Genomic DNA, 14,600 nt, shown 5'->3' with positions numbered 1-14,600 from the left:
TTTTTTAGGGTACGTTCACTCCAAGAGAAAGCGTACCTGGAGAAAACATACTCTAGGAATTGCATTTCTATTTTACGCATGAAGGATGAATAGATAAAATTTACATAATGGTAGTCAATTTTTAAATTCGTTAGATTTAGAATATTTAAGTTTTAACAGTTTAGTTTTAAATATGTAACTGTTTTGTTTGTTTGTTTGTTGTTGTTTTTTTGTTTTGTTTTGTTTTGTTTTATTTTCTTTTTTTTTGTGTGGGGGGGGGGGGGGGGTAGTTGTTTAGAAAGTCGGGTTCAATGTTTTCCAACACACAGCATAGGAACGACAACTCCTTCAACCAAACATGCTGACACACATTTTCGATTTGTGACACACTTTCCCATCAGAGGTGAAATCTCCGATTCGGATTGGGTTGTGCTGTAGTGACAGTCCAGGTAAATCATACTTTTTTATTTTCTTTATATGCAGTCTTCTTTTTATCTGGAAAGTTGATTAATTCAAAAGAGATTAAGGATTTAGGGCTGCCGAACTCGAAGGATTATCCACCAGAGTAATGAAAGTTGTGAATTGATGAAGGTAAAAGTAGACAAAATACCTGAATAAAAATCTCACCACGTATATTTGAAAGGGGTAGCAAAAGCATTTTGTTAGAAATGAAAAAATAACGACGTTGTGTCATTGCGTAATCAGACATTCAGTCACTGTATGTCATACTACTGTACTGTACAGCTGTACAGGACGTGGTCAATTGTTGTAGGACATTGACACTGAAACCTTTTCTAAAATTAAGGTACCTAGGTCGTTGACCACACTATAGGGTTAAAAAAGGGAGAGACGTTATCTGAATAATCTGATTAAGTTTTTCACTGACACCTAAACTCTGTGTACCAGCATTAATGTTTTACAATTTTTGATGAGAAGTGCAGGCGAAAAATTCTTGTATTGAGTTATTCCAGAGACTTACATGTATTCTTGTACACATACAGTAGTGCCCGGTACTATATACAGTATGTAACAGCAGAGACATATATAACAGTATTAGTGTATACATCCCTGGTAACAGTATATATTTATAAGGTATCACACTGGTAACTGTTTTAATGATATAACACTACAGAGGGAGAACAATTCTTAAAAATCAGTTCGTATTTCTCTTTACAAAATATTTGAAGGAAATTTTATTTGTTACCTATCTTATCAGCTGACACCAAAAAAAAGGCACACAATATGGCATTTTCTCAAAACATCTAGCTCCAAACAGGTCTACCCTCAAAACCATGTGTTTTCCATTTGTATGTAAACAGACTGCACACCCCAGGAAGCTGCTGCATGTACTTTGAAAGAATTAAAAGTCCCTATGAAAAATAATCATCATCTAACAAAATACATGAAATATCCTTATTGCCTTAAATTCTTAGTGGTACAACATTTTTTTAAACTGGGTAAAGGAAAATATAAAAAATATTTTGAAGTATATATGTATCTACAATTGACTAAGCTAGTAAGTTCATTTTGATTGGTCGATTACCGGTGTGATACCTATATATATGTACCTCCCTGGTTATATTTTTTAAATTTGTTGATCTTCATATGATCTTGGTCAGATAAGGCTTTATCTTAGAGCAGTCCTTCATTTATAGTGTTCCAGAAAGTCTGGTTGAATATAGTCAAGTGATTAAAATAGATATATATCCATTTGGTTTGTATATTTGAACATCTGTCCATTTTAGATTGTAGAAAATCTGAAATAGAGCAACATTAAACAGATTGTAACCAATTTTAACCAAATGGGTTGTGATAGCCCAAATAGTATAAATAATAACCAAAAGTGAAAATGGAGATAGTTGAAAGATTTTTAAAGTCACTTTTTATATTTAGATATTCGGTATTGCGTAAAATATTCATATCCTCATTGCTGTCATTTCAGAATGGCTGAACCACCAAGTTCAACGCTGCAAACATTTCCAAAGTTTACAGAACTGAATGATCTCGTGAATGAAAAGGTAAAGTATATTAAAAAAAAATAGTTGCAGTTTAAGAGCAACAAATAGAAAACAAATTGACATCTTTAAATTCAATTCTAATTTTAACACACTATTATATCAACTGTAAAAAGTTTATGTGATGTTATTAATGTTTTTTTATTGTACTTATCTTAATTCATATATTTATCAGTCTGGTGAACATTTATCAATTTATATAACTATCACTATTAAGCTACATGTATTTTCATTGTCTTTACAGGTTGGAGGAAAAATTCTCTATGCTACTGATGATTGGTTTGCTGTAGCAGAAAACTTGCTAAAGGTATACATGTACTCTTGTACCACTGAAAATGTAGTTTATAAGTCATCTTTAATTTTATGCATTCTCAATGTACTTGAATAGACAATATTCAAATTGTTGAATAGTTATTTATTTCTTGAGTTAATAAAAATTTACAAATGCAATGCAGGAGTGGTGATATTAAAAAAAACAACAATCAAGAACCAGTTTAACAAGACTGTTTAATTAAAATACCGGAACTTGTTTTAAGCCCAATACTAACATTTATGTCTATCCTATTGTATACAATATTTTAAGGGTTGAAAATTTTAACATAGTTTCTAGCTTCATGATATTTGATGTCAATTTGAAGGCTGAGGACCCCTTGTTCAAAGTAGGTGTGTTCACAAAGTATGGGAAATGGATGGATGGTTGGGAGACTCGCAGAAAGAGGATCCCCGGCCACGACTGGTGCATCATAGAACTAGGTCAGTGCCCTACTTATAGATTTAGTTTTGATAAATATGGTCATCATACCAGTGCCATGTACATGTATGTGGAATGGTCAATTTCTTGTACATTTATTTTTAAGGAGAAAATTATATGGGTTGTACAAAAGGATGGACCTTGTACTTTACTCTAGTTTCTTTGATAGTGTAACTGTATTTATATTATTTGACAACTACATATATCATTTATACAGCAGGCTAAATAAAATAGGAAACTTTTTTAAACAATTTCTTTTCTGCTGAATATTACATGTATCATGATCATGTAGGTGTACATAGCAGTGACTTAATGATAGTACAAACATGCATGTATATAGATTAGTGATAAAGATCAAAAGAATTATAGTAATGATGTTTTATATGTTACTTCATCTTCAACTAATAGTTGCATGTATTACACAGGTGTGCCAGGTATTATAAGCGGGATAGACGTAGACACCTCCTACTTCACAGGGAACTATTCCCCCCAGGTCTCCATACAAGCTGCTGTATTATCTAAAGGTAAGGCCAGCCCTACAAAAGAAAACAATACAATATTCTTTCTAAAAGTCAAGAAAGAATGAATGGAGCCAAAGCTATTTTACTTTGATCTTTTTGCTATCTTCCATTGCAGTGGTTACTTTAAAAAAAAATCTGTAGTTTTATTAATTTTGTGGACATCTGATCAACTTTAATGGATTTCACAAAATGGTGTAAAGGAAATTTATTGATGATGGATTAATTAACAATTTTTATTCCACATTTCACTTTGCAATCCACAAAATTAGGTGTTTTTACTTCTAAGAATATAGATGAAATCTGTCTCATTTTCAGAATGAAAATCAAGACATGTAATAAAGTCAGTTTGTCAGGGTGTGATTGCATGATAGAGCAAGCACTAATCCATTTTGAGTGTACATCCGTGATCAAGCAGTCAAATTCATATATTCCACATTTGAATGCTTTCTGTAGGCTTCTAGACTAACCACCTTCAGCATTTTGTGATGTGTTTTCAAAATGTTTACATGTACATATGTATTTCAGCTGCTGTGGAAAGCATTCCAAAGAGAAAAAGTAAGATGGGGACAGCGACCACCATGCAGATGTCGGACCAGATCCAGAAGCTTAAATCAGAAGTACGGAATATAGTTCATATCTGAAAGAGTATGAGTGCATGTAGACTTAGTACAGGAACTTCCAATCCCCTACTATAGCACCAGCATGTGGGTTAAAAATTTAGCCCATTGGGTAGTTGTTGTCATCTTTCAATTCTGTTATTCAATACCTGATTCTTTAAACACAGAAACAAATACTTACTTACAAATATATTCCATTTATATTGGTGAATCTGTTTAAGTTATTGAAAATATCAAAATTGAACGGAAATCCTTAAATGTTTAAGCACTATGTTATCAAAGAAAAACTTGTAAAATATAGTTTGCAAACCCTTTTACATGTACATGTGACACATATTCTGATTAATTGAAATATAGTATATGTGTATATTCCATTATTTAAAAAACAAACTTCTCAAATAATATTAAGAATTTTGACAAAACAAAAACTAATATGTCACCAATAATGACTTGCATCAAGTTGCATGTACCTGTGTACAGTAAAACACACTTATAACGAAGTGCCAGGGATGGGAAATTTTACTTCGTTGTTAGTGTAATTCATTATATCCGTCAAGTTAAAAACGTGCATTAAAGTCACAGAGAATTGAAAATCACTTTGCTGTAGGCTTCAGTTCATAATAAGCGTGTTTGCTATAACCGTGTTTTACTGTATTTGAAAAGGATTGGAAAGAACTGGTCCCAAGAAGGCCCCTGAACCCAGGATATAAAACATCCTGTCACAATTTTTTTGAAGTAAACAGCAATGAGAGATGGACTCATCTCCGAGTGAACATGTTCCCAGGTATGTCACTAAATCTGAGGCTCGGTCAGTGTTTGGGTGCTCACGAGCCCTCACCATAATCTGAAAGTTATTTCTTAATGAAATCACTGAATTTATTTTATGTATACCTGTAATTGATGTCCACTTAAACAATAGAACAAAACTTGATCAATTAAAGTGAAATCGTTTGGACATTTTGATTTTCTTTGCTAACTAAGTATATCCTTCGTTTGCAATTCTGGTATCCATAAATTATACAGACCCATGTAGTTCCCAATATAAAACTTACATGTAAATGAGTTAAAATCTGTTGGTCTAGAAACATTTGACCCATTCCTCTCCAAAAAAGAGGATAAAACATCCTGTTATTTTTGCAGATGGTGGCATAGCCAGACTGAGAGTGTATGGAAGGGCAATTCCAGACTGGTCCAAAGTCTCCAAAAACTCTGTAAGTTACAGGTCTTATACCTGAAGACATGAATGTACACACAACTCATTGAACTGTACAGTATGATATGTACAAAATTGATTGATTATAAACTCTTTAAAAGTGCAGGATCTTTCTGTCTTAACAGTTGTCTTTCTTTTTCTGCGGAAATGTTTGAATTTAATTTACATAGCTAGTATAAGAGTAAAACAACTAAAAGTTGTCTTTCTTTCTTTGCGGAAAAATTTTGGAAGTTATTACCACCTGGCTAGTATAAAAGGAAAACATCTAGACTAAGAGTTGTCTTTCTTTCCCAATGAGTTTAGATCATAGATCTAGCTGCAATGGAGAATGGAGGAATGTGTCTTGGTTATAGCAATGTCCATTTCGGTCATGCTCGTAACTTGATTCAGCCAGGGAGAGCAGAAACAATGGCGGATGGCTGGGAGACAGCCCGCAAGGTAGCTAGATCTTATTCAGTGTATGGTGAAATAAAAACTAGACATTCAGTTAGCAGATACAGTAATTAAAGTCACAAGGATGTTACAATCAACTTCACAGATACATGTACATTATAGGTTAATAAAGAAATAAGTTTACATATTTGTATTCTTAAATATTTAATGAATATATGCACAAACATGCAAATTGGGTTTTTTGAGAACATTCTAGCCTTAGAATATTGATTTTGAGCTGGTTTAAAAAATTCTTTGTCTCCAGTTATCAACTGAGATAGCATAATGATTAGTAGTAAAGCTGTTGACTTTATATGGTAGAAGGACAATGTGATGAATAGCAAATGTAAACATTTTCATGTAAACTAAAATGTCATGTTAGCTGAGATTGAAGAGAACATGTCCCCAGCAGCACTGAACCAGAAAGTCTGATCTAATTGTCCACTCTTCAAACACTGTAATCTTACTGTGTATAATTATAAACATACCATATACTGGTATCAAATTGGCATGGTACACATTTATTTTTCAGCCAGATAGACCAGCCATCTTAGAAGCAAATGAGGAAGGAATTCTCCAAGTTCCAGGTATATATACCCGAGTTGACTGTAAGAAAAAGTGGGGCTATGATGTTCCTAAGAAGAATAGAGAGAGTTGTTTTTTTTTCAAATGAGTCAAATATTTTGATAGTTGACCAAAACAATGGTAGATTTGTTATCAGCATCCATGGACTATGTAATAACCAGTACATGTGTTTCCAGACAAAACAATTTTGTAAAGTTATCTAGTGTCCATTTAGCAGTAATATTACAAACTCTTAAAGAGCAAAAAGCAACAATACAATTATAAAGAGCAATATGAAACAATACTATTTATGTGAAGAGTTTTTAGCTCACCTGTGCTGAAAGCTCAAGTGAGCTATTCAGATCACTTTTTGTCCGGCGTCAGTTTGTCTGTCCATTTGTCTCTCTGTATGTAAACATTTACATTTTTGACTTCTGCAGAACCACTGGGCCAATTTTAACCAAACTTTGCACAAAGCATTCTTAAATAAGGGGGATTTAATTTTGTTAAAATGAAGGACCACATCATCTTTCAGAGCGACAAAATTAAGAATGATTATCTTTTAAAAATATTCTTAAAACCCAAGGTGCAAGTTTGTTCAAATCATGATCCCTGGGGGTAGGATGGGGCCACAATGAGGGGGGGGGGGTGTCGAATTTGACATAGGAATATATAGAGAAAAATTATTAAAAATTTTCTTTTAAAAAAGCAATCGGCAAGTAAGTCGGTAACTTGTGTGGTAGCATCCTCAGGTAGGGTAAATTCAAGTTTATTCCAATCATGATCCCTGGAGTAGGGTGGGGCCACAATGGGGGTAGGTCAAATTTTAACATAGGAAAATATAGTCATAGAAAAATCTTTAAAAATCTTTTTCTCAAAAATTCAAATCATGATCCCTGGGGGTAGGGTGGGGCCACAATGGGGGTTCGAATTTTAACATAGGAATATAAATAGAAAAATCTTTAAATATGTTCTTCTCAAAAACCAATTGGCTAGAAAAGCTGTGGCTTGTTTGAATGCATTCTCAGATAGGGTAGATTTAAGTTTGTTCAATTCATGATCCCTAGGGATAAGGTGGGGCCACAATGTAGGAAGGGGTAAAAAACTGTATTATTCTTTTAAAGGTGAGCTGAGGTGAGCGATGTGGCCCATGGGCCTCTTGTTTTTATTCTGTAGGAGATGACTGGTGTGTGTTTCGGCTAGGACATCCAGGAATTATCACAAAGGTACCCTAGTTTCTGTACATCTAGATTGTCTACAGAATTTTTTTTACTGGAAATCTGAACTTCCTGCTCCAGTGAACTTCAGTTGTTATAAAATCTAAAACATATTGAATAAATATTTCAAAGGGAAGGGATATTGGCCTCCAGATGTTGAAAATCATTCTTTACATCTGTATGTAAACTGGGGAATTAATTTGGTAAATTAATTATTAATTTGCATTGTAAAGAGTAAAAGGGTAAAATTTGTTTCAGAAAGACAAACCAAAAACATTTTACTGGTAATATATATACATTCTCAGTTAACCTACAGTCTTGATCTAAAGGTACCGAAATTGCACAAACTTTGTTTCTGCTGCAGTTTTTGTGCAGTGGTATTGAAATGTTGTCTGAAATAGTGAGACTTATTTATGAAAAAAGGGAACAGGCATTCGCATGTTTAATTGAATTTTTTTACCAAACATCATTAAGTACATTAAGTACTTCATCAATGAAGATGATGATCCTACATAATCCTAGTGAGGTCAATTTGATCTTAAATTTTGTTTAATATAAAAGTTTTCCTTTTATTAAACCCATCCCAATATAGAATAATTAATGAAAGACTTCATACAAGTTTGCATAAAAAAAATCCATTAGACCTCATGATTATAGTCCTTTTTGATTTCAGTTGAATGAAATTAAATGTAATTTCACATAATAGCGCACCATTTGTTTTTAGGTGTAGATTACTTTGACAATCTAAATTCAAATTTCTTTTTAGCTTTACCTGCTTGTGAGCAATTTTATAATACTGCTTATCAGAGACATACATCTATATGTATTTCGTTTGAGATTTAAATATTTTAGCATCATCTGTATAGTTTATTTTTATTTTTTACATACCGGTATTCTTGCTTGTCTTTATTTTCTTTTATCTTGCATAATATTGAATATATAAACATTTACTACAAGGGATGCAATTTACTGTTTATCGTTTCAGTCTTTACAAATTCATGTTTGAATGTTGTAAGTGTAAATCATCAATAATTCCTATCTACTTAATAACTATTAAAGACAAATTTATTATCTTTTCTGATGAACCAATCCTTCTGAACACTTTGTGATAGGATGCAATTAAAAAAAAATTTTCAGACTGAACTCTTGTACCTTGATTACAAAATCAATATCATTTTAATAAAATGAAAGTCTTACTCATAAAAACAGACTCATGCATGTTATTTCACTGTTTGATCAACTTGATAAAGACATATCCCAGTGGTATCTTTACAGCTAATAAGGTCAAAGTTAGAATTTATTGTGCTGATTAAAATCTCCATTAAAGTATATTTATTCCGTGAAGTCCAGGGAGATTAGAACAAATGTCTACCAACTATGATCGAGTTTCTGAAGTTGGTTTTAAACAATATTTCTGAGGATTAACATTATCTTAGATATACAGAACTTTAATAGAACAGTGTCTACCATGAAAGAATAAAATTGCGATGAAATGGAAACCTATTTGATATCTTATTATTAATTTATACCTTTCCCTTTATTCAAATTGATGCTGTGTTTCCCAGCCGTGAATATTGACCGTCTTGATCATTTCTATGTTTCATCTTTTGATAATTGGTTCCTATTAATAATTAAAATGACATTAAAAAAAAAATAAAGGTAGTTATTAACATGGCTTTTCAAGTAGAAATTAAATGCGATGCATACTTGTACTTGTATTGATGTTTTTCAATGATCACACCAAAACAAATTGTTTCTTAGTTTTCTGAATGCTACAAGATATACTTCAAGAATTTGGAAAATGACAAAATCAATAAATTTGGCAGATCAAAACGGTCTCAATTAATTCTTCAATAACCTTAAGACTTATTATACTACAGATATACTCTCTTTTAGAAAATATAACGTTTTCTCAAGAATTGCATGAAATGCTATGCTGTTGTTTATCTAGTACTTAATACCACTAATGAATTTCCTAGCTTGCATGGATTCTTTTAACAATATTGGAGGATTACAGTCTGGTTTTTTCTCTAGTCATTGGCTCATTGCATAGTCAAATGTTCATTGTTTAATAAAAAAAAATCTGCTTTATAAAAAGTCATGGTATTTTTCATGAACAATTTATGTTGGACAGTCATCATAAAAATGTTTTTATGAAATCAATATACACAACTGTACTCGTTTTATCACTTTAACGAGGCCGAGTACAGAACGAGTACGCACGCTTTCACGCAGCGTTTTATTTGTATTGTGACGTCATCTTTTTGCGTTGTTGACGCCATGGCATGATAGTTTCAACTGCAGATCTTTAGCAAAAGGACTAAGTGCGGTTTTATGCAATTTTTGCCCCCCAAAATCAAAGTTTTAGAAAGAGCTTTAAAATAAGGTGAAAGATAGTTAAAATCATATTGGAAATAAAGGTGTAAAAGGTTATCACCACAGTGACGTCATAATGTAGAAATGACGTCATGAATATTGCATTATTTTGATAAATTGATGTTTTGTAGCAAAATATGGGTGTTTTCCGATGGTTATTCGACTGGGAAACATCAAGCGCAGGCTTGCTCAAGTAACATTTTTTAGTATAATATGTATAACTATCTGAAGAAAAACATATGTTAAAATCGCACTTGAGCAGACCTGCGCTCTATACTTCCGATTGCAAAATATAGAGCAAAAATGAGAATATCTTCATTTGTTTGCAAATTTGCGGGAATTAGGTCATTTAGGTGACGTCATAGATAAACAGGGAGTGAGCAATGGTGACTAAAATCAAGATTAAAGTAATAGGCATTGTCTTTACAATGATTTGTGAAGATTTCATTTTTATACGATACTATTTAAAAATTGGTTGAAATCGGGGGCAGATATTTGACCATACCGCACATAGTCCTTTGTTGAAAATAGCTCGTTTGATGCGTAAAATTGATTTTATATTGTGGAATAAACATAAATGTCTCGAAGTATAAGCTATATTTGGGCTCGGGTCTAAAACGTGAAGAGGGTTCAGCAAGCCTAGCCCTCTCACGTTTTCTTAACCTGCCTAAATATTAATAGCTTAATTCATATATTTCAAGACAGAAACCATGTATTTTATATTAATGACCCTTTATATGTGATGTTATATATTCATTTATTTCTTAAATATGTCTGAATGTTTTAATAATACTATAAAGATCACCATTTCCGTTTTTGCGAAATAAAAAATAGCCATTATCTGACGAACTGGGAAATTGGGTATACAAATAAAACAATTTTGATAAGATCCCTGGAACAAACCAGGAGGTAAAAGGTTTTTTTTATTTGACCATTTGATGCCTTTTAGCAATAACTTTAATATGTAGAACAGAAAAAGAAATCCCTAGGGCAGAAGTTTAAAAAAAAATGTAAAAAATGTGCAAAATTGATAAAAATTAACAAACTTTGAGATGACCCCTTAAACAAACGGTGTGGTAAATGTCTTGTTTTTTTATCTTAAAAAAATAAATATATCAGTAGAAATTCATGTAAAAAATTTCATTCAAAAATCTAGGGCAGAAAAAATTAGACCCGGCCTCGTTAAATATACATGTACAAGTATAGAGTATCAGAATGCAACAAAATTTGGGTAACATGAAAATCAGCAGGTTCTTGTATCTTTCCAATAACTGGAAATTTATTAGGTTGTTACATCCATAGCTTCACTTGGCCATTTAAGAACGTTTTTAACTACCGGTAGATAAATTCCTATAGATAGTAACAGACCTAATAAGTAATGATCATTCTCTTCTGTGAATTGAATGTTGATTTTACAGTAAACAAAACTTGTAGTGAGAAAAAAAATGTTAATGCAAAATGCACACAAATCTGCAGCAAAATGTTTCTTTGTTAGTTTATACCTCAAAATGTACAACAGCCTAAACAGATAAATAAGAATTAGGAATGTCGTGCAATGTTTGATAATAGCTTCATTTTGTTTTTATAGGTCCTCATAGACACAAACCACTTTAAAGGCAATTATCCTGATTCCTGCAGAATAGAAGGTAAGCCGACCATTTCCATGGAATCAGAAGGAATTTTAATCAAAGAAAAATCCATGAAATATTAAAATCACCAAACTCACTTGTACTGTTTGACAACTTTTTCTATCTATTTTTAATTTAATGAAGATATATATTTAACAGAAGCAATATAGAGAAAAGTTGATTTTAAAAATGCCTCAGTTTAATAGCTACTGAATCTAAATGATTATTAATTGGGCTGAGACAGTTTTGGCTACATTTATATAAACTGCAAACCCTTTTTTGATGAAAACTTCTACTGTTCTAACTTCTTAGCTAGGTTATAAGTAAAAAATAGTATTTGGAAAATATGTATTAAATGAATTGCTTACATTATGTACATTTCAATTTTCTGTCAAATTGTTCAAAAATTCTTACATTTTTTTGCTCCTTAACAAATAATATAAAAATCTAAAAGGAACATCATGCAGGTTGATAAATTTTAGGCACAATTATCTTTGTCATGAAAAACAAAGTTGCTGTCAGATATTGAATGTGGTATATTTTCTTTAAACTTGATAATTGACTTGATTTAGCCATAATCAGAAATTGCTAATGCCTTTTGAACATACTCACAAGGTGTTGGTAACACCCAATGGGAATTTTTTTCTAAACTATATTATGAAGTTTCTTTTTTAACTCATCTTGGCCTTTTGAGTCAGTAGAATTTTGTTGCATTTGAAAATTTTTAATAAAAAATCATAATGTATGAGAAATAAAAGATTTTGTTTGATAACTGATATGAAGGCACCGATTCATGCCAGTTAATATTGGCATATTTTATGAACTCTTTTAATTGTTTTAAGCCTGTAACATCACAGAGGATGAAGAGGAAGCAGCCATGAAAGACATGAATGGGGGCCCCTGGAAAATCCTCCTCCCCCCAAAGAAACTCTACGCCCACCAGGAACACGAGTTTGGCCGCCAGAGTATAAACAACTGTGGGGTCGTGAACCACGTGCGGCTTACGATGGCTCCAGATGGCGGCATAAGTCGCATGAGACTGTTTGGGTATATTCAGGATCCGGTAAAAGCCAAACTTTGATGTTACTTTGTAGAGCATGTAGTTTCATAGACATATACCTGCCATTGGAATGCAGGAAGTCAATTTACAATCATTGGTGTGTTCAGAGCTAATAAGAATAGGATTTTATAGTGACCTTTTAATTTGACACACTTTTATTTATCTTACTTAACAATATTTATTATTTTTATACTTCCAGTCTAAGTACAGTTAAACTTTGATATCTCGAACACTGATATTTTGAATACAGTGGATATGTCGAAGTAATTTGAAAGTCCCAACCACTTATTTTTCTAGTAATTTACCCTCGATATCTTGAATACTCGGATATCTCGAACTATTTAAACAGTCCCATCTAGTTCGAGATAACGAAGTTTGACTGTACATGTATTTTTATTACAATTACTTATGCATTGTCTGCAAATGCAGATAAAATCTAAATCAGGGGCCTGTTGATATTTACTGTACTGCTTTAGTTCTTACGTTTGTGATCAAATTAATTGACTATGTTGGGATGGTCTAATAAGTGAATTAGTTTGGAAACAGAGTAGGGGTAAAGTAACATCATAGGGGCTTTTTTGGAGACTTTTTGGGTGTTCTAACTGAGTTTTCTAACCACCACCAAATTCCTGAATATTCCAATCTCCTCTGAACACCAAGTTTGTTGATTGAGTGCTAACTATTGAGAGAAGGGATGAAATTTTTATTAAAAATAGAGAGAGAGAAAATGATCTGAGGGTGTTTATTTCTAAAAATTAGTCATTTTAAGAGCCAAATGTTTTATAATACTTTGTTCAGTATTAATACATACACAATGTAATTTTGTACTTTGTTCTTGAGTGTATAGTTTATAGTTGAACTTTGGTATCTCAAACACTGATATCTCAAATACAATGGATATGTCGAAGTGATTTGTAAGTCCCAACCACTTATACTTTTAATAATTTACCCTTATTATCTCAAATAGTTGGATATCTCGAAGTTTTTAACCAGTTCTATATAGTTCGAGATAACGAGATTTAACTGTATATAAATTTATTGACATTTTTTGATACCTTTGTCGAATTTAGAATAGATTCATTGAGCGTAGTAAGTTGGGTATTAAACATAATCTGTATGGTTATAGATTTTATAGATTTAATTGATATACAATTGATTTTACTGACTTATTTAATTATTAAGATGTAATCTTCATGGTGAAGTTATATGACAAGGTCATGCTATTTTTGATTTATCTAATCAAGAGATCAATTATATGTATTATGTATTTAAATGTTCATGTGTGGTTGCCAGATCTGTATGTTTGAATAGTACATGTGTGAAAAATCTTGAATCTCCTTTTCATATGAATCTTGAAATTAAAATATACCAAATCAAACATGTGTTATTATTTTTTGTTTCATTTGCGGAGCATCCTACTCTTCTGTCAAAAGGTTACTAGTATGCTGGTTTTCAGCTTGACTAAGATTTTTCACACATTTGTTTGCCTCACTATGCTGTGTCCCACGTGTGTTTTTTTCCACCTAACTGCTGTGAGGTTGTCTCCCCTGTGTTTCTCCTCTCATTGACCACCAGGAGTAGTATTGTCGCTACTTTCGTTTTAGGATGATCCTGAAGGATCAGTACTCCCTGGAATAGAAGACACCGAAAGTGGAACTCAAGGTAAGTCTGTTGGGAGTTTGAAAATTAAAACAAATAATTACACAATTTCTAAAGTTTTAGCAATGTAAATTAAATGAAAATTTAATTGAAAGAAAAACTTATTGTAGATGGTGTATTTTCCTGTTAATGTCACCTAAATTGATTATATGAAAGAAATTACCTATACAGAAAGGATATAAAACATAAAATATCAAAATTGTCACATTTATGTTTATTTGTTCTACACGTACATGTAACTTCACATGCCAATTGATTGATTATCAGAACTTCATAAAGACTTTGATTTTACTCATATGAATACTATAAAAAATACAAAGAAATATGTAATTTAAAAGTTGTTTTTTTCTTTTTTAATCCATACTGGATAGAAGCATTACAATGATTGGCGATAATGAAATATATTTTTCAATTTGTACACTGTATAATAGTCCATTAATTGGAACATACATGTTCGTTATAATTTTTAAGCAGAACACCCAAATTAGTGTATAGGTCGAACAATTCGGGAAAGATGAACCAAGCATAACGTTATGCTTTGCAAAATAGAATTAACTCACTCTCTCTC

At 32.0% G+C, this 14,600-nt stretch overlaps 1 protein-coding gene across 1 annotated transcript in view; it reads left to right on the top strand.

Moving 5' to 3' along the window:
• The first annotated feature begins 280 nt into the window (after nucleotides 1-280).
• Nucleotides 281-14,600, top strand: part of LOC105338720 (allantoicase) — a 15,274-nt gene continuing 954 nt past the window's right edge. Inside the window, exons 1-14 of the mRNA XM_034472631.2 lie at nucleotides 281-428; nucleotides 1,922-1,997; nucleotides 2,239-2,301; nucleotides 2,633-2,747; nucleotides 3,171-3,269; nucleotides 3,792-3,883; nucleotides 4,547-4,667; nucleotides 5,024-5,094; nucleotides 5,400-5,534; nucleotides 6,061-6,115; nucleotides 7,269-7,318; nucleotides 11,274-11,331; nucleotides 12,156-12,376; nucleotides 13,978-14,035. Coding sequence (XP_034328522.2) covers nucleotides 1,923-1,997; nucleotides 2,239-2,301; nucleotides 2,633-2,747; nucleotides 3,171-3,269; nucleotides 3,792-3,883; nucleotides 4,547-4,667; nucleotides 5,024-5,094; nucleotides 5,400-5,534; nucleotides 6,061-6,115; nucleotides 7,269-7,318; nucleotides 11,274-11,331; nucleotides 12,156-12,376; nucleotides 13,978-14,035 — 1,213 coding nt within the window. The 5' untranslated portion in view covers nucleotides 281-428; nucleotide 1,922. The remainder of the gene's footprint in view (nucleotides 429-1,921; nucleotides 1,998-2,238; nucleotides 2,302-2,632; nucleotides 2,748-3,170; nucleotides 3,270-3,791; nucleotides 3,884-4,546; nucleotides 4,668-5,023; nucleotides 5,095-5,399; nucleotides 5,535-6,060; nucleotides 6,116-7,268; nucleotides 7,319-11,273; nucleotides 11,332-12,155; nucleotides 12,377-13,977; nucleotides 14,036-14,600) is intronic.

Source organism: Magallana gigas, chromosome 8, assembly GCF_963853765.1.
Source record: "Magallana gigas chromosome 8, xbMagGiga1.1, whole genome shotgun sequence".
NCBI lineage: Eukaryota > Metazoa > Mollusca > Bivalvia > Ostreida > Ostreidae > Magallana > Magallana gigas.
This window is presented reverse-complemented; position numbering and strand designations above follow the sequence as displayed.